At 45.3% G+C, this 19,946-nt stretch overlaps 2 protein-coding genes, 1 long non-coding RNA gene and 1 pseudogene across 3 annotated transcripts; 1 reads left to right on the top strand and 3 right to left on the bottom strand.

The window, feature by feature from the left end:
- The first annotated feature begins 2,196 nt into the window (after window positions 1-2,196).
- Window positions 2,197-6,183, top strand: LOC103726574 (annotated as a pseudogene).
- Window positions 6,184-6,515: 332 nt separating this feature from the next.
- On the bottom strand, window positions 6,516-7,043 carry LOC115068618. Its single transcript, XR_003847950.1, has 2 exons — window positions 6,865-7,043; window positions 6,516-6,620 (listed from the first exon to the last, which is right to left on the bottom strand). It is a non-coding gene; the product is annotated as an uncharacterized LOC115068618 (long non-coding RNA).
- Window positions 7,044-10,757: 3,714 nt separating this feature from the next.
- On the bottom strand, window positions 10,758-12,486 carry LOC103726573 (leucine-rich repeat-containing protein 37A3-like; the record flags this gene model as incomplete). Its single annotated transcript, XM_029559196.1, has 3 exons — window positions 11,882-12,486; window positions 11,506-11,798; window positions 10,758-10,946 (listed from the first exon to the last, which is right to left on the bottom strand). Coding segments are annotated over exons 1-3 (942 nt in total), but the record flags the coding sequence as incomplete, so codon positions are not given.
- A 3,806-nt stretch (window positions 12,487-16,292) lies between these two features.
- LOC108490250 (leucine-rich repeat-containing protein 37A3-like) lies at window positions 16,293-19,579 on the bottom strand. Its single transcript, XM_029559197.1, has one exon. It carries the CDS (start codon window positions 18,413-18,415, stop codon window positions 17,822-17,824), a length of 594 nt encoding a protein of 197 aa, XP_029415057.1. The 5' UTR covers window positions 18,416-19,579; the 3' UTR covers window positions 16,293-17,821.
- Window positions 19,580-19,946: the final 367 nt, after the last annotated feature.

Below are 19,946 nucleotides of genomic sequence, written 5' to 3'. Positions count from 1 at the left end.
AGACTGGATCTATTCTCAACAGAATTAGCAGCATATTAGTTAGTTTTAATCACTTACCTTATAACCTAAATATAATTTGATTTTTAAAAAAATGTTTTCTATTTGTTTGCTCTTTAAAATAATATTTTATTTCTTATTTCATGTGTATGAGTGTTTTGACTACATGTATGTATGTGCACCATGTGCAGGAGTGCCCACATAAGCCAGAAGAGTGCCTCAGATCTCCTGGAACTGGAGTTAAGGAAGGTTGTTAGTCACCAAGTGAGTGTGGGAAAGAAACTCTGGTCCTCTGCAAGAGCAGTCAGTGCTCTTAACAACTGAGTTATCTTTTCAGCCCTCCTATTTTTTTTTCCTGATGTCTCATTTTAACTTAAAAAAAAATATTTTATTATTTTTATTTTATGTGTATCAGTGTATTGCCTGTGTGTATGTGAGTGCACCCATGTCATGCAATGCCTCAGATGTCAGAAGGCGGCTTTGCATTCCCCTGGAACTGGAGTTAAGGATGGTTCATAGCCGCCATGTGGGTGCTGGGATTCAAACCCGGGTCCTCTGCAAGAGCAGTCAGTACTCTTAACCGCTGAGCCATCTCTCCAGCCCCCGTTTGTAGTTTTTTAAGAGTTCACACTGCTTTCCATAGGGATTGAACAAGTTTGCAGTCCCACTAGCAGTGAATGAGTGTTTCCCTTTCCCCACATCCTCTCCAACATTTGGTATCATTTGTTCTCTTGATCTTAGCCAGTCTGACTGGGGTAAGAGGAAATGTTAAAGTGGTTTTAATTTGCATTTCCCTAATTACTAGTGGTGTTAAACACCTTTTAAGATGCTTCTTACCAGCACTTGGGAGGCAGAGGCAGGCGGATCTCTGTGAGTTCAAGGCCAGCCTGGTCTACATAGTGAGGTCCAGGACAGCTTGGGCTACAGGGAGACCTCATCTCAAAAAGACCAAAAAAAAGTGCTTCTTAAGCCATCTTTATTTCTTCTTTTGAGAACTCTCTGTTCAGTTCCTTAGCCCATCTTCTAATTGGTTACTTCCTTTCTTGATTCTTTGTTTTTTGCATTTGTTGTGTATTCTGGATGTTAAACCTCTGTGAGATGTGTCACTGTTGAAGATTTTTTTAGGTGTGTGAGTGTATTGCCTGCATGTAGGTAAATACACCCATGTCCTGCAGTGTCCACAGAGGTTATAAGAGGGCATTGGATCCCTTAGAACTAGAGTTATAGACAGTTGTTAGCTGCCATGTGGGTGCTGGGTATTGAACCCTGGGACCTCTGCAAGAGTAAGCAATGCTCTTAACTGCTGAGCCATCTCTGCAGCCCTGAAAATTGTTTTGAAAAATGAGCAACATTGCTGGGTGCGGTGGCACACGCCTTTAATCCCAGCACTTGGGAGGCAGAGGCAGGCAGATCTTTGTGAGTTTGAGACCAGCCTGGTCTACATAGTGAGTTCCAGGACAGCTAGAGCTACAAGGAGACCCTGTCTCAAAAAGACAAAAAAGAAAAAAAAAGAAAAATGAGTAACGTTGTGTTTATTAAGTAGCTCCGTGGAAAGGCTATCCCCTGGACATGACATGGTCATTGTCCTCTTGAACTCTCAGCAGCTCTGATTACCCACAGGAGACCTGCTTAAGACGGACACACTAAACATTCTATTATAGACATGGGAAGGGGCTCACAGGTACCCATACACCATCCCTGGTTGGGGGGGGTGGAGCTGGGGACACCCTGCCCATACTCCCTGAAGATATAGATGTATACAGAGATAAGTTAGCAGATATTGATGTCAGAACGACTGCTATGGGTGCCTTCCCTGAATGCAGATAGTGTAATACTATATTCACAATGTCTCTGACTCTTTTCAAAAAGATGGTGCCTAACATCCCCTACCCTTGTATGTGAGCTAAATTCAGTGACTGGCTTCTAAACTGTTCATGTGCTGTGGCAGAAATGATTGCTTCTGAAGCTATGGGATAAAAGAGCATCTCTTCCTCCCCTCCCCTTCTTCCTCTGCCCCTTCCTCTTCTCATCTCTCCATTCCCTGCCTGTCTCAAGCCACCATGTTGTGAGGACATTCAATTAAGTAGCACGTGTACAGGCCCATGTAGGCAGGAACCTGAGGCCTGCCTCCAACAACCAGCACCACTTGTCAGTCGTTTGGGTGAGCAAACCACCTTGGAGGTGGATCCTGCACCCCTAATGAAGCCTTCAGATGGCCACAGCCCTGGCCAGAATTTTGACAATCTCATCAGAGCTAGAACTGCTAAAGCTATTCCTGAATTCTTAATGACCACAAATTGTGAGTAACAGATGCTTGTTATCATTTTAAGTTAGTTTTGGGGTTGTTAGCAGTCAGTCTGGAGACCCTCTGGACTGGTATATTGATCCCTGTGGAATGGTGGGGACTTTGGCTCCAGGCTCTAAGTGTCCCAATATACAGTTCATACCATGCCAACTACTCACTGATTTTTCTGAACACAAGTTTCCTGGTCTATTGTCACACAAAGAGGATACCATTAGATTAACACACACTACAAATATGAAATAAGGTGATATGTTCAATATTCCCAAGCTTTCCCTAGAACCAGGCTCAGTGTCTAGCTTAATATTCAGACCCAGCTCATGATCTTTTTCACAGGCTCCCCTAAGCCACCTAAGTTTGCCGCCTCTGACCAACACAGTGACTGATGGCCTTGTGTCCTCCTCTATCACTCAGGTCTTAGTTAAGAGGTGTTTTCTGATCTGTGGTTTGCTGTCAGTAAGATAGACACAGTCCTGTTGTGTGGTCCAGGCACTCCTCTTCTCCCAGGCTATAGTCAGGGTGTATGTCTGGCCAGAGGACAGACAGTTCAACCGATAGTACTCACAAACTCTGGCCCATCTAGGACTAGCCAGGACCATGTTCTTAGGAGATTTAGAAAGCCTAGAGTGGTGGCTCATGCCTGTGACTCAGTACTCAAGAGACTGAAGCATGAGTATTATTGTGAGCTCCAGGGTATTGTGGGCTACAGCGTGAAATCCTTTCTCAAAAACAAACTAGGCATAGTGGCACACACCTTTAGTCCAAGCATCCTGGAGGCAGAGGCAGGTAGATCTCTGTGAGATGGGAGTTCAGTCTGGTCTGCACAGTGAGTTCCAGGCCAGTTGGGGCTAGAGGGAGACCCTGCCTCAAACAAAACTAAACAAAAAACAGAAGCAAAAATAACCACAATTAAGACAATGCAGTAATGTTTGAGTCTAGTTGTTCAGGGTCTGTAAAATTCCCCAAATTGACCACTCAGACACCCAGTCAGAGTAAAAAGGAGCACTTTATTGGAGCCAACTGGTTGGGGACACAGAGACATCTCAGGAGCTGTACTGTGACCCTGAGCAGTGAAAACACAGGGCTTTTAAGCAGAAAAACCACAAAGCAGGGGATGTCCATAGAAACTATACACAGAATAACCAGGAAAGGATTGGAACAATCTAGGGCTGCTTTCCAGAGACTTTATCTATACAGCCATTGGCTGTCTTACCTGAGGCAGAAGGTTCTTTCTCTTCTGCCCCAGATTATTGCCATAGAAACCATACACAGATGTATCAGGTATACTGCCATTGGCTAGCTTACCTGGGGCAGAATGTTCTATCTCTTCTGCCACAGATCATTTTTATAGAAATCATAAACAGATACCAGGAAAGTGTTTGAACAATGGAGGGGATTTCCAGAGTCAGGTGGAGGGCGGCTTTTTCTCAGAGGCCAGGGAGAGGGTCTGAGGGGCACTCTTTCATAGAACAAATTGAGATGGTATTCCATAGAAAAATGTCACTTGTGCTTCAAATTCGAAGTGATAGGAAAAAACAGAACCCTAGAGCTGCAGGGATCTCTGGTCCAGGCCTTGGGAAACCCTGTGTAGAAGCTTCTCAATCTTTGCTTTTTATCAGCTCCTCTTTGTTTCCAACACTATTAGTAAAGTCAGTAGCTTTACTCCCCACTTATGATGTCTGAGCTAGTCTAGGTTTTTTTTTTTTTTTGTCTTTTTGAGACAGGGTCTCCTTGTAGCCCCAGTTGTCCTGGAACTCACTATGTAGACCAGGCTGGCCTTGAACTCAGAGATCTGCCTGCCTCTGCCTCCTGAGTTCTGGGATTAAAGGCGTGTGCCACCACGCCCAGCTTTGTTTGTGTTTTAACTAAGGTTTAACTATATAGAGCAGAGAGACCTGGAACTATGTAGCCTAGGCTGACCTTGACGTTGCAGGGATCCTCCTGGCTTCTCCAAGTACCTTCATTACAGGCCTGCCCAATTACTCCCAGTAGATGCTAAGTGTAAACAGCTCAGCTTCCACAGATTGCTGGGCTTGGCACCCAGAGCACTGTTCATGAGGGAAACTATAGGTCCTGCTGCTTCCCATTTCTGTAACTCCTTCCTCTTGTGCTATAAGTCTGAAGCCACTACATAGAGAAACACCTGCTCTTCATTCTCAAGAAGGAGCTTTGGGAGGTGCCTTGGGTGCCGCCTGTCCACCCTCAGCCAACTAAAGGGCCATGGCTCTACTTGGAACCATAATCAGCAAAGCACACCAGGCTGGTTCCTAGGCACATTGTTCCTCTGGGGGCTGGGACAGATCATCACCCACAACTGGCACCACTCTTGGGGTTGCTGAGCTGATGGCATTTTTCTATGATGAGTAGACACAGTCTCAAGTTTTTTCCTTTTTCTTTTGTTATTATTAGTGTGCGTGAGTCCAGGTGTGTGCATGCCATGCGCTCATGTGGAAGTCAGAAGACAATTTTGGGGAGTTGGTTTTGGCCTCCCACCTTGCTGATGCAGCATCTCTCTTACTGTTTTTGCCACACTGTGTACGCCAGGCTAGGTGGTCACTGGGCTTCTGATCAGTTCTCCGTCTCTGCCTCCTATCTTGCCATAGGAGTGCTGTGATTACAGACACATGCCACCCCATCCAGTGTTTTTACTTGGGTTCTGAGGATCAAACTCAGGTCATAAGGCTTGTGTGGCAAGTGCTTTTATATGCTGAGCTGGTTTCCTGGCCCACATTCTCAGTTCTTGTGCATCAGTTTTCATTTACTCACAAAGACCTTTGACTCACGAATCCACAAAAAAAATTATTAAAAAATGATAATGGGGGTGGGGGCTGGAGAGATGGCTCAGCGGTTAAGAACAGTGGTTGTTCTTGCAGAAGACCCGGGTTTGAATCCCAGCACCCACATGGCAGCTAACTCCAGTTCCAGGGGATCTGACAGCTTCTTCTGACCTCCACAGGCATTGCACAACACAGGTGCACTTACCTACATGCAGGCAGTACACGCATACACATAAAATAAAAATAATAAATATTTTTTAAAAATGATAATGGGAGGCTGCGTCGGGCTCCCTCTCTCACAGACCATTGCAGTACATTGAGCTCCATAGAGACAGTGCCAGGGCAAGTGAGAGCTGGACGGGCACTGGGCGACTCTGTGCCTTGCTAAGGAAAACAACCAAACCTGGGCAAAGGGGATCCTGAGAAGCCGAGAGTATGCATTCTTTGTGCAAACTTGGCAGGAGGAGCACAAGAAGAAGCACCTGACGCTTCCGTCAACTTCTCAGAGTTTTCCAAGAAGTGCTCAGAGAGGTGGAAGACCATGTCTGCTAAAGAAAAAGGAAAGTTTGAAGACGGGGCAAAGGCTGACAAGGCTCGTTATGAGAGAGAAATGAAAACCTGCATCCCTCCTAAAGGGGAAACAAAAAAGAAGTTCAAGGATCCTGACGCACCCAAGAGGCCTCCTTCGGCTTTCTTCCTGTTCTATTCTGAGTATTGCCCCAAATTAAAGGAGAGCGTCCCGGCTTATCTGTTGGTGATGTTGCAAAGAAACTGGGAGGGATGTGGAGCAGCACTGCTGCAGAGGACAAGCAGCCTTACGAGAAGAAGGCTGCCGCCGGGCTGAAGGAGAAACACGGGAAGGATATTGCTGCCTACAGAGCTAAAGGAAAACCTGATGCTGCAAAAAGGGGGTTGTCAAGGCTGAAAAGAGCAAGAAAAGGAAGGAAGAGGAGGAAGATGAAGACGACGAAGAGGATGATGACGAATAAGTTTGTTCTAGCGCAGTTTTTTTTTCTTGTCTATAAAGCATTTAACCCCTTGTACACAACTCACACATTTGAAAGAAAAAATTGAAATGTAAGGCTGTGTAAGATTTGTTTTTAAACTGTACAGTGTCTCTTTTTGTATGGTTAACGCACTACCGAATGTGTCTTTAGATAGCCCTGTCCTGGTGGTACTTTCAACAGCCACTAATCTTGCCTGGTACAGTGTGGGGGTTGTAAATCGGCATGGAAATTTAAAGCAGGTTCTTGGTGCACAGCACAGATTAGTTATATGTGGGGACGGTAGTTTTTGTCATCTTCAGTTGTCTCTGATGCAGCTTGTATGAAAATAATTGTTCTCTTAACTGAATACCACCCTGTAATTGCAAAAAAAAAAAAATTGCAGCAGTTTTGTTGACATTCTGAATACTTCTAAGTCAATACAATTTTTTTTTATTTTAAAAAAAAGATACTGGATCAATCTGTGACCTCTCTTCGCTCTCCTCTGCGTCATCAGACGACATGCTTGAGGGCTCGACCACCACCACTTCTTCCGGGGCCCTGGAAGAAGAGCAATGCCAAGGCTTTTGATTAATTTAAATAATTTAAGTTTTGTGTACAAATGCTAACAGACAGTTGTTAGCCCCCATGTGGCTACTAGGAATGGAACCCTGGTCCTCTGCAAGAGCAGCCAGTGCTCTTTACCACTGAGCCATCTCTCCAGCCCACGGCTTTTAAACCTGCAACAAGTAGCTTGTCTTTAGCTCCTCATTTTAGGTAGGGATTTTAAATCACAGTCATTTACCCAACATTCTTTTTGAAAATCTCTGATTCTCTTTTGAGAATCTCCTTGTCCTGTAGATTCTCAGCTATGTTTTTCTTACATGTGTCATGCAGAGACCTGTTCAAATCCCTAAGCCACAGTGGCCACCTTAGCCAGAAAAATCCTTCCTAGAAAACAAGGGGGATATTAGTTCTGCTTACTCCTGTCTTCTCCAGCCACAGCACCAAGTCTCAAGCTTACCTGACTCTCGGTGTCCTTCTCACATTTCTTACCCCTTGGAAGAAAGCTGGAGACAATTAGCGATTGGGTCATATTTTGTGTCCCTCCCAGGGGACATCTTGGTTTCCTCATGACAAAATGCATGCTTTGGCCCATAAATACAGTAAGAAAAATCACCCCAGGGCTGGGGCTTAAGAAAAATTTCATGCATGCCTGGCTTCTTGGAAGTCCCTAAGAGTGTCTTAAGGGCCCCACAAATGCCTTGGGGAGATCTTTATGTGACTTGTCATGAAGCATAGTCAAGGCTCCAATAGGACTGGGGCCCCACTCATCCCTTCAAACAAATTGCACCAGGCAGAAGCATTTCACTGTCTTTTCCATCAGTGCCCTTCAGACCCTCTGGTGCAGACCTGCTGCTCCTGTTTGCCTAGCTGCTTTATTCTACAAGTGAGTCACACTGAGCAACACCAGCATCCAACTGCACAGTTCCCCTGCTCATAAAATTTTCACTCTGCAGGATGCCTCTGACGGTTGAGTTGTGAGAACAACTTAAAGGACATAACCAGCTGGGCATGATGAATCACACCTGTAATTCCAGCAGTTGGGAAGCTGAAAGGGGAGGATTGCCATGATTTTGTGGCCAGCCTTGGCTACATAGTGAGTTCCTGATGCCATCACCAGGAGGAATAGGCACAATCCAACCCGAAGCTGAAATGGGAGGATTGCCATGAGTTTGTGGCCAGCCTTGGCTACATAGTGAGTTCCTGATGCCATCACCAGGAGGAATAGGCACAATCCAACCCTTTTGCCCTTCACCCTCTTTCCTTGAAGGGCTGGTGATACCATAGCCCTTTTTGATAGTCCTATCTCTGCCTCTTTGGGGAGCCAGGAAAGTCACTGGGGGAGGTAATATTCTTCCTCAGTTTCCTCCCTGTGAAATGAGGGGATTAAATTAGATGAGTTCCAAGTTCTCTTCTAGTTCCCAGATTCTCCTTGAAAGATTGTCAGTCTCATATTTACCCTGTGGCCTTTTCTTCATCTCCCACTCTCTTTCTTCTTCTATGGGAATAAATCTGTTTTGGAAGAAAACACAGGATTGTCACAAAGGGCTGGAGATGTATCTCAGTGGTAGTAGGGTGCTTTCACGGGGCCTGGGTTCAATCCCAAGCACTGAAAAATAGAAGATTCAGTGAATGTATGGCATGTTATAAACATATCCGTTGTCAAATGAAAATAGGGCTACAAATCCCATGTCATCTGATTCAGAGCTAAAAATTTTCCCATTTCCATGTATTGTGTGTTTTCATGCATTATGTGTTTTTGTGTGTTAGGTGCACAAGGGCACACATGCACATGCTCATGGAGGCCTGACGTTGATGTTGGAGATCATTCTAGATAGCTCTTCCACTTTATTCACTGAGGCAGGTCAAACAGAGTTTACCAATATGGCTAGTCTCACTAGCTGGCTTGCCCTCGGGGGGTCACCTCTCTGCCTTCAAAAGCTGGAATGACAGGTAGCCACCATACTTGGCCAAGAATTTACTTGGGTTCTGGGGATCTGAACTCTGAACTCCAGTCCTCATGTTAGTGAGGCAGATGTATTAATTACTGGGCCTCCTCTCTAGCTGTGACATTTTGTTTTTACAAAATAAGACAGCTGACATTTGGTAGAGAAGAATTTAAGAATAGTTATGCAATGTATGAAAAAGATCAGAATCTTGTCTGACTGAATATACTCTTGAGTTACTCAGCAACTAGGATTTCAGTTAATATACAGAGCAACTGGGATGAAGTAGTGTGACCCCAGTACTGCTGCAGGAAGGACGGCAGGATGGATGGAAGAGTCCACATAGAGATGGTATCTTAGACCAGCAAACAAAGAACAAATCATTTGATAAAAATCATTTGAAATCTGGATATTCACCTAAGAGGGACATAGTCCCTACCCCCACCATATCAAAAAACTAAACATTGAAACTCTAGGAGGATTAAAAATATAAGTAACTACTGGGCTACTGAGTGACACACGCTTGTGACTCTGAGGTAGAGGAAGGAGAATTAAGAGTTCAAGGGCAGCCTGGGAAAATAGTGAATTTCAAGTCATCCTGGCTACAGGAGATGCTGTCTCAAACTCCTCCCTCCCACAAAAAACCATACATATATAAAAGATATTTATGTGTACGTTGTATATGTATACATACATTTTTATATAAAAACATATATAAAAACATATATAAAACAAAGCAGCATTAGGAAAGTACTAGAAAGAATCAGCAGAAACTGCCTTGATTCTCTGAGGTAGCGAAGCTTCTGTAGCAAGAGCATAACACGAGGAAGGAGGTACAGGCTGGTAGATGAGTGGCTTTGAAAAGAAATACTCCTTTTCTCCTGGATTGCCTTTTAAATGAAATACATTAATGCTTTCAATAGTTTGTGATGATTTGATTTTACGTCCGTGCTCCCAGTACTCTGTCTCTAAGGAGGTGAAACTGAAGAGTGGTATTAAGTAATTCATGTAGGCTTTACAGTCAGGGAAACGAGTTTGGCTCTTGGTTTGGCCACTGGGGCCTTAAGTTGATCTCTTTCATCTGTAGAAGAGGCTTGCTAAGGTCTTCCTAGAAGGAGTTTTGTGAGTAGATCAGACAATGTATGTAAACTCTGTCCTGTGCTTAGCAGGTTTAAGTGCTAAGTTGCCTAATGGTGTCAAAGACAAGGTGCTTAGATCTACAAAATGCTCTGCCTTGGAGTCAGGGTCTCCCAGTAGCCTCAGCTGTCCTGAAACTCAGTATGAAGACCAGGCTGGCCTCAATCTCACAGAAATCTACCTGCTTCTGCCTCTCAAGTGCTGGGATTAAAGACAGGCACCACAGCACCTGATTGGGAGATTTATTTTTATTTTTTGGTATTTTTGAGACAGGTTCCCCCTGTAGCCCCAGCTGGCCTAGAACTTGCTATATAGACCAAGCTGGTCTTGGTCTTGAGATGCACCTGCCTCTGCCTCTGGAGTGCTAGGATTAAAAGTGTGTGTCACCACGCCTAGCTCACGATTTTTAGAAATTGCTTCTATTTTTTCCTCATTGTCATAGAGGTTTTTTTGAAAAAAAAAAAAAAGGGTATTTTTGAAACAGGGTCTCCCTGTAGCCCCAGCTGGCCTGGAACTATGTAGACTAGGCTGGCCTTGAACTCACACAGATCCGCCTGCCTCAGCTGCCTCTGCTTTTCAAGTGCTGGGAGGCCTGGCTCTGTGTGTTACTTTAAGTATTTGCTAGAGGCAAAACACGCACGCACACGCATGCTTCTTCTCTTCACAGAGTCTATCGTCTAAATGGGCAGAAGAATCCATGTAAATGTGAATATATACAAAGGTGAACTGTATATACAAGTGAAGTGCAGGATAGGAGCAGATACAAATTTCAAGGCCAGCCAGTCGATGCGGAGGGCTCTACCTGTGCAGTGGCCAGTGGTCATCTTCCCAGGGGCTTTGCATTGAGTCCATGCTGGTCTCTGCCTTCTAGGCACAAAATTAGACCCTGTCCTCACTGAGAGAGAACTCATTCATTCCTTTCAGACTGTCTAACATTATTTACATTACAGGACAGACCTCCAGTGCCACACAATGACCTGACATCGAGAAACGTTGTTTCATGGACAGAACACCTGTTGACAAACTGGGACATTACCTTTAGAGAGAGGGGGTAAGTGACTTTGGTTTTTAGTTTGCGGGTTCTAAAAATATTACACAGAGAGGGTACATTCTGGACACCTGAATGCATTGTCCTTACCTCAATGAGGCAGAAAGTGAGAACGAAAACCGTCACTACTACAGTCAGAGATACTGCTAAGATGAGTTTTTTCTCAGAGCCGTATCTTGGAACCTCCGAGCGCTAAAAAGTATTAAAAAGAAAAAAGGAAAAGAACATTTTTTTTCTTAAATAGTAAAGACAAGAAAAGGATGAAAGAAGTTTAACTGTTCTAAACCCATTCTTGAGTTGAGCATGGGCTTATACCTGATGTATATAATCTATCCCTTGGGAAGTTAAGGCAGGATTACCAGGAGTTTGAGACTCTTAATAAAAACCAAGGTCTGGGGCTGTACCTCCGTGGTTGAGCCCTTGGTTTAGTATGGTGCTGGGTTTAATCCCCTGCACTGAAAAACAAACAGCACAACAAGAAGGAAAAACCCTAAAAACATTCTTCTGTGTGAATAGCGTGCAGATTCTTAAAGAATATACCAAGTCCGATATGTTGCCTTCCTAAAGCACTTTATCCTATTCTGTGCTTTAGGTCTGCTTCAGTCTCTGATTTTAGAAGCACAGCAGAGATCACTGTCTTGGCTATAGTTATGTGGCCAACACAAGATCTGGACTGGGAGTGCCAGGTCTTCCCGCTTAAATAACGGGAATGTTGGGGCCTCGGGGCCTCGCATCCTGGACCTGTCCTCACCTGACTTGACTCCAGCTCCTCCTGTTTGCTCTGGGCTTCTGTGCTCTCACTGATGTAGTTTTCAGTTTTCCACTGGTCTGGATCCCAGTTAGTCCTGGCTACCTTGATTTCCTGCAGCTCACTGAGAAGCTTCATCAGGAGGTCTGCTCTGGATATGAGCTTGGCATGGGACAATTGCAAGTGAGCCTCAGAGCTGTCCGTCTTTAAAGTCTTAACGTGAGAAATGAGCTTTCTCACGTTGTTGGGGATGAGGGGCTTCAGCTGCTGGTTCAGCTGAGCTTCAGACTGTTCACCTGGTGATAACAGTGCTGGGTCACGTTGTTGTTGGGGATGAGGGGCTTCAGCTGCTGGTTCAGCTGAGCTTCAGACTGTTCACCTGGTGATAACAGCGCTGGGTAAGCAGCACGGATGGGTGGGGTGTGTGAGTCACTGCCTACGATGTAGAATCTTGGCTGAGTCTCACCGGCATTTTGAACAGTTGGAACTAAGGTGGATATAGGCACAGCAGACTCTGCAGCAGGAGTCTTGAGGGCTGCATTTTCTGATATAGTTTCTTCTGACTCAGGGATGTTTGATTGTGGGGAAGAAGAGACTCCTATGCCCTGTTCCCTTGGAAGTGAGGGCTCTGGATGGAAAGAGTTTCCCACCAACCTCCTGGGCTTCTGCACCAGGTCAAGGTGCTGCAGCTCCATTGTGGGTGGGCTCCTGAGCCGCCTGTCTTTGGCAATGTTCTGTACAGATGGCGGGGATCTCTGTTTGCTCCTCGGGTTCTTTTTGCTTCCTTCCTTGAAGTGCCTTTTGTGTATGCTTCCTGGTCCCCCAAGGACTCTGTTCATCCTGTGGAACCTTCTCTTTTCATTCTCAATCTCCGCAAGACTGTGTCCCTCTGCCTGGGCAGGTTCCCATCATTTTTCAAGTATATGTTGTTTAATTTTGGGCCCTAAACTGCTAGACTGCTGCATAAGCTGTTCATTCATGAAACCCGAGTAAGTGCCATCTTCCTTTTCTGAATATCCCCTTTCCGGTTCAATAGTGAGCTCAGTGCTGGTGTTCCCCTTCCTGGCCTGCAACACCTTCATGAATGCTCCTTCTGGGTTCCCTATAGCTGCATCAACTTCCAAAAAAAAAAAGAGATTGCTTTTGGTTAGAGAAGAAGAGAAGACTGACAGTCCATCTTCAGTCCATAGCCACAAAACCCAGTCAAATAAATTAGGGTTCAGCAAATACTAAAACCATCAGTACTACAGTCAGCGATACTGCTGAGATGAGTTTTTTCTTAGAGCCATGTCTTGGAACCTCCGAGCGCGAAAAAGTATTAAAAAGAAAAAAAGGAAAAGGACATTTGTTGTTCTTAAATAGTAAAGACAAGAAAAGGATGAAAGAAGTTTAACTGTTCTAAACCCATTCTTGAGTTGAGCATGGGCTTATACCTGATGTATATAATCTATCCCTTGGGAAGTTAAGGCAGGATTACCAGGAGTTTGAGACTCTTAATAAAAACCAAGGTCTGGGGCTGTACCTCCGTGGTTGAGCCCTTGGTTTAGTATGGTGCTGGGTTTAATCCCCTGCACTGAAAAACAAACAAAACAACAAGGAAAAACCCTAAAACCATTCTTCTATGTGAATAGCTTGTGGATTCTTAAAGAATATACCAAATCCAACATGTTACCTGCCTAACGCACTTTATCCTATTCTGTGCTTTAGGCCTGCTTCAGTCTCTGATTTTAGAAGCACAGCAGAGATCACTGTCTTGGCTATAGTTATGTGGCAACACAAGATCTGGACTGGGAGTGCCTAGTCTTCCCGCTTAAATGATGGGAATGTTGGGGCCTCATGTCCTGGACCTGTCCTCGCCTGACTTGACTCCAGCCCCTTCTGTTCGCTCTGGGCTTCTGTGCTCTCACTAATGTAGTTCTCAGTTTTCCTCTGGTCTGGATCCCAGTCAGTCCTGGCTACCTTGATTTCCTGCTGCTCACTGAGAAGCTTCATCAGGAGGCCTGATCTGGATATGAGCTTGGCACGGGACAATTGCAAGTGAGTCTCAGAGCTGTCCATCTTCAAAGTCTTGATAATGTGAGAAATGAGCCTTCTCATGTTGTTGTTGGGGATGAGGGGCTTCAGCTGCTGGTTCAGCTGAGTTTCAGACTGGTGATAACAGTGCTGGGTAAGCAGCACGGATGGGTGGGGTGTGTGAGTCACTGCCTACGATGTAGAATCCTGGCTGAGTCTCACCGGCTTTCTGAACAGTTGGAACTAAGCTGGATATAGGCACAGCAGACTCTGCAGCAGGAGTCTTGAGGGCTGCATTTTCTGATATAGTTTCTTCTGACAGGGATGTTTGATTGTGGAGAAGAGGAGACTCCTATGCCCTGTTCCCTTGGAAGTGAGGGCTCTGGATAGAAGGAGTCTCCCACCAACCTCTTGGGCTTCTGCACCAGGTCAAGGTGCTGCAGCTCCATTGCAGGTGGGCTCCTGAGCCGCCTGTCTTTGGCAATGTTCTGTTCAGATGGCGGGGCCCTCTGTTTGCTCCTCGGGTTCTTTTTGCTTCCTTCCTTGAAGTGCCTTTTGTGTGTGCTTCCTGGTCCCCCAAGGACTCTGTTCAGCCTGTGGAATCTTCTCTCTTCATTCTCAATCTCTGCAAGACTGTGTCCCTCTGCCTGGGACTTTGGTGTTTAGTTTGTGGCTTCTAAAAATATTACACAGAGAGGGTACATTCTGGACACCTGAATGCATTGTCCTTAGCTCAATGAGGCAGAGAGTGAGAACGAAAACCATCAGTACTACAGTCAGCGATACTGCTGAGATGAGTTTTTTCTTAGAGCCATGTCTTGGAACCTCCGAGCGCGAAAAAGTATTAAAAAGAAAAAAAGGAAAAGGACATTTGTTGTTCTTAAATAGTAAAGACAAGAAAAGGATGAAAGAAGTTTAACTGTTCTAAACCCATTCTTGAGTTGAGCATGGGCTTATACCTGATGTATATAATCTATCCCTTGGGAAGTTAAGGCAGGATTACCAGGAGTTTGAGACTCTTAATAAAAACCAAGGTCTGGGGCTGTACCTCCGTGGTTGAGCCCTTGGTTTAGTATGGTGCTGGGTTTAATCCCCTGCACTGAAAAACAAACAAAACAACAAGGAAAAACCCTAAAACCATTCTTCTATGTGAATAGCTTGTGGATTCTTAAAGAATATACCAAATCCAACATGTTACCTGCCTAACGCACTTTATCCTATTCTGTGCTTTAGGCCTGCTTCAGTCTCTGATTTTAGAAGCACAGCAGAGATCACTGTCTTGGCTATAGTTATGTGGCAACACAAGATCTGGACTGGGAGTGCCTAGTCTTCCCGCTTAAATGATGGGAATGTTGGGGCCTCATGTCCTGGACCTGTCCTCGCCTGACTTGACTCCAGCCCCTTCTGTTCGCTCTGGGCTTCTGTGCTCTCACTAATGTAGTTCTCAGTTTTCCTCTGGTCTGGATCCCAGTCAGTCCTGGCTACCTTGATTTCCTGCTGCTCACTGAGAAGCTTCATCAGGAGGCCTGATCTGGATATGAGCTTGGCACGGGACAATTGCAAGTGAGTCTCAGAGCTGTCCATCTTCAAAGTCTTGATAATGTGAGAAATGAGCCTTCTCATGTTGTTGTTGGGGATGAGGGGCTTCAGCTGCTGGTTCAGCTGAGTTTCAGACTGGTGATAACAGTGCTGGGTAAGCAGCACGGATGGGTGGGGTGTGTGAGTCACTGCCTACGATGTAGAATCCTGGCTGAGTCTCACCGGCTTTCTGAACAGTTGGAACTAAGCTGGATATAGGCACAGCAGACTCTGCAGCAGGAGTCTTGAGGGCTGCATTTTCTGATATAGTTTCTTCTGACAGGGATGTTTGATTGTGGAGAAGAGGAGACTCCTATGCCCTGTTCCCTTGGAAGTGAGGGCTCTGGATAGAAGGAGTCTCCCACCAACCTCTTGGGCTTCTGCACCAGGTCAAGGTGCTGCAGCTCCATTGCAGGTGGGCTCCTGAGCCGCCTGTCTTTGGCAATGTTCTGTTCAGATGGCGGGGCCCTCTGTTTGCTCCTCGGGTTCTTTTTGCTTCCTTCCTTGAAGTGCCTTTTGTGTGTGCTTCCTGGTCCCCCAAGGACTCTGTTCAGCCTGTGGAATCTTCTCTCTTCATTCTCAATCTCTGCAAGACTGTGTCCCTCTGCCTGGGACTTTGGTGTTTAGTTTGTGGCTTCTAAAAATATTACACAGAGAGGGTACATTCTGGACACCTGAATGCATTGTCCTTAGCTCAATGAGGCAGAGAGTGAGAACGAAAACCATCAGTACTACAGTCAGCGATACTGCTGAGATGAGTTTTTTCTTAGAGCCATGTCTTGGAACCTCCGAGCGCGAAAAAGTATTAAAAAGAAAAAAAGGAAAAGGACATTTGTTGTTCTTAAATAGTAAAGACAAGAAAAGGATGAAAGAAGTTTAACTGTTCTAAACCCATTCTTGAGTTGAGCATGGGCTTATACCTGATGTATATAATCTATCCCTTGGGAAGTTAAGGCAGGATTACCAGGAGTTTGAGACTCTTAATAAAAACCAAGGTCTGGGGCTGTACCTCCGTGGTTGAGCCCTTGGTTTAGTATGGTGCTGGGTTTAATCCCCTGCACTGAAAAACAAACAAAACAACAAGGAAAAACCCTAAAACCATTCTTCTATGTGAATAGCTTGTGGATTCTTAAAGAATATACCAAATCCAACATGTTACCTGCCTAACGCACTTTATCCTATTCTGTGCTTTAGGCCTGCTTCAGTCTCTGATTTTAGAAGCACAGCAGAGATCACTGTCTTGGCTATAGTTATGTGGCAACACAAGATCTGGACTGGGAGTGCCTAGTCTTCCCGCTTAAATGATGGGAATGTTGGGGCCTCATGTCCTGGACCTGTCCTCGCCTGACTTGACTCCAGCCCCTTCTGTTCGCTCTGGGCTTCTGTGCTCTCACTAATGTAGTTCTCAGTTTTCCTCTGGTCTGGATCCCAGTCAGTCCTGGCTACCTTGATTTCCTGCTGCTCACTGAGAAGCTTCATCAGGAGGCCTGATCTGGATATGAGCTTGGCACGGGACAATTGCAAGTGAGTCTCAGAGCTGTCCATCTTCAAAGTCTTGATAATGTGAGAAATGAGCCTTCTCATGTTGTTGTTGGGGATGAGGGGCTTCAGCTGCTGGTTCAGCTGAGTTTCAGACTGGTGATAACAGTGCTGGGTAAGCAGCACGGATGGGTGGGGTGTGTGAGTCACTGCCTACGATGTAGAATCCTGGCTGAGTCTCACCGGCTTTCTGAACAGTTGGAACTAAGCTGGATATAGGCACAGCAGACTCTGCAGCAGGAGTCTTGAGGGCTGCATTTTCTGATATAGTTTCTTCTGACAGGGATGTTTGATTGTGGAGAAGAGGAGACTCCTATGCCCTGTTCCCTTGGAAGTGAGGGCTCTGGATAGAAGGAGTCTCCCACCAACCTCTTGGGCTTCTGCACCAGGTCAAGGTGCTGCAGCTCCATTGCAGGTGGGCTCCTGAGCCGCCTGTCTTTGGCAATGTTCTGTTCAGATGGCGGGGCCCTCTGTTTGCTCCTCGGGTTCTTTTTGCTTCCTTCCTTGAAGTGCCTTTTGTGTGTGCTTCCTGGTCCCCCAAGGACTCTGTTCAGCCTGTGGAATCTTCTCTCTTCATTCTCAATCTCTGCAAGACTGTGTCCCTCTGCCTGGGACTTTGGTGTTTAGTTTGTGGCTTCTAAAAATATTACACAGAGAGGGTACATTCTGGACACCTGAATGCATTGTCCTTAGCTCAATGAGGCAGAGAGTGAGAACGAAAACCATCAGTACTACAGTCAGCGATACTGCTGAGATGAGTTTTTTCTTAGAGCCATGTCTTGGAACCTCCGAGCGCGAAAAAGTATTAAAAAGAAAAAAAGGAAAAGGACATTTGTTGTTCTTAAATAGTAAAGACAAGAAAAGGATGAAAGAAGTTTAACTGTTCTAAACCCATTCTTGAGTTGAGCATGGGCTTATACCTGATGTATATAATCTATCCCTTGGGAAGTTAAGGCAGGATTACCAGGAGTTTGAGACTCTTAATAAAAACCAAGGTCTGGGGCTGTACCTCCGTGGTTGAGCCCTTGGTTTAGTATGGTGCTGGGTTTAATCCCCTGCACTGAAAAACAAACAAACAACAAGGAAAAACCCTAAAAACATTCTTCTATGTGAATAGCTTTCGGATTCTTAAAGAATATACCAAATCCAACATGTTACCTGCCTAATGCACTTTATCCTATTCTGTGTTTTAGGTCTGCTTCTGTGCTTCTGTGCTCTCACTGATGTAGTTCTCAGTTTTCCACTGGTCTGGATCCCAGTCAGTCCTGTCTACCTTGATTTCCTGCTGCTCACTGAGAAGCTTCATCAGGAGGCCTGTTCTGGATATGAGCTTGGCACGGGACAATTGCACGTGAGTCTCAGAGCTTTCCATCTTCAAAGTTTTGATAATGTGAGAAATGAGCCTTCTCACGTTGTTGTTGGGGATGAGGGGCTTCAGCTGCTGGTTCAGCTGAGCTTCAGACTGTTCACCTGGTGATAACAGCGCTGGGTAAGCAGCACGGATGGGTGGGGTGTGTGAGTCACTGCCTACAATGTAGAATCCTGGCTGAGTCTCACCGGCATTTTGAACAGTTGGAACTAAGGTGGATATAGGCACAGCAGACTCTGCAGCAGGAGTCTTGAGGGCTGCATTTTCTGATATAGTTTCTTCTGACTCAGGGATGTTTGATTGGAGGGAAGAGGAGACTCCTATGCCCTGTTCCCTTGGAAGTGAGGGCTCTGGATAGGAGTTTCCCACTAACCTCCTGGGCTTCTGCACCAGGTCAAGGTGCTGCAGCTCCATTGTGGGTGGGCTCCTGAGCCGCCTGTCTTTGGCAATGTTCTCTACAGATGGCGGGGCTCTCTGCTCCTCGGGTTCTTTTTGCTTCCTTCCTTGAAGTGCCTTTTGTGTGCGCTTCCTGGTCCCCTGAGGACTCTGTTCCTCCTGTGGAACCTTCTCTTTTCATTCTCAATTGCCCCAAGACTGTGTCCCTCTGCCTGGGCACGTTCCCATGTTTTTCAAAATTTGTGTCGTTTAATTTTGGGCCCTAAACGGCTAGACTGCTGCACAAGCATGGCGGTTTTCTCCTTCTTTCTAACCTCATCAATTTCTGCATCTAATAAATTTTCTAGAAAATAAAGCTTATTCAACTTATTTTTGTAATTCAAGTTACTGGAATTGGATTCGTATTTAAGAGCACTCTTTGTATCACTTTTCACCATTCCCAGAGAACTGTCTTGTACGTTAGAAAAAAGCAGTTTAATGAATGGTAACAGTGTAGACAGTACATCTTCCTGATTTCCCCGAGAAATATGGCAATATGTAATTTAGTGCACTAAGGACATCACTTTTATCGTTAAAGTCGAGCTGTTCGTTCATGAAACCCAAGTAAGTGCCACCATCCTTTTCTGAATATCCCCTTACCGGTTCAATAGTGAGCTCAGTGCTGGTGTTCCCCTTCCTGGCCTGCAACACCTTCATGAATGCTCCTTCTGGGTTCCCTATAGCTGCATCAGCTTCCAAAAAAGAAGAGATTGCTTTTGGTTAGAGAAGACTGACAGCCCATCTTCAGTCCACAGCCACAAAACCCAGTCAAATAAATTAGGGTTCAGCAAATACTGGAGTGCCATTAATAAAGAGAAGTATAAACCTAAACTTAAACCTGAGAAATGGAAATAACAGAGAGAGAAGATTAATGGCAGCTCAGAACATGTCACAGTCTGAACACAGGAAATCTATTTAGGACAGCCAATTGCCCAGGCCTCAGGAAAAGTTTAGGGCTGGAAGATATGGTCTCACAAACGTGCCCAGGCTGGCTTTGAACTTGGCTCTTCTTGCCTCAGACTCTTTAGTAACTAGGATTGTGACCCCACCCAGTTTAGATAAATACTTTTAAAATTACATGAGTGATCTGTGTGTGAAAGACGAGGTTGAGAGCAAGCACAGAGTTGGTCAGTCTAGGCATGAAGAGCCCTCTGTTTATTAGGAGAGCCAGGCAGCACTCACTGGTTACAGACAGGCGCTCTCAGACTAAATAAAATGGCATCACTTACAGTCTTATAAAACTGCAAAAGCAAACGAAACAAAACCAATCTACACTTGCCCTATAAGACAGAGGGCACGTGAGACCTACTGAATATAAAACCAGCTTACGGAGTGTACTACACTGTATGGTAAATGATCGCTGGAAGGCAAGACACCAAGCAGAGAGCACAGTACACAGTGCATGGCCATTAGTGTTATTGTCCCCCTTCCGTTCCTTTCTCTCGCTCTTATGCACATGGAACAGATACCTTTAAAATCATGCAGTAATGGCTGAGAGCCCAACTTTCAA

This window comes from Nannospalax galili, unplaced genomic scaffold (assembly GCF_000622305.1).
Source record: "Nannospalax galili isolate Female #2095 unplaced genomic scaffold, S.galili_v1.0 scaffold4609, whole genome shotgun sequence".
In the NCBI taxonomy this organism is placed as follows: Eukaryota; Metazoa; Chordata; class Mammalia; order Rodentia; family Spalacidae; genus Nannospalax; species Nannospalax galili.
Note: the sequence above shows the minus strand (reverse complement) of the source record. Positions and strands in the feature narration are given on the sequence as shown.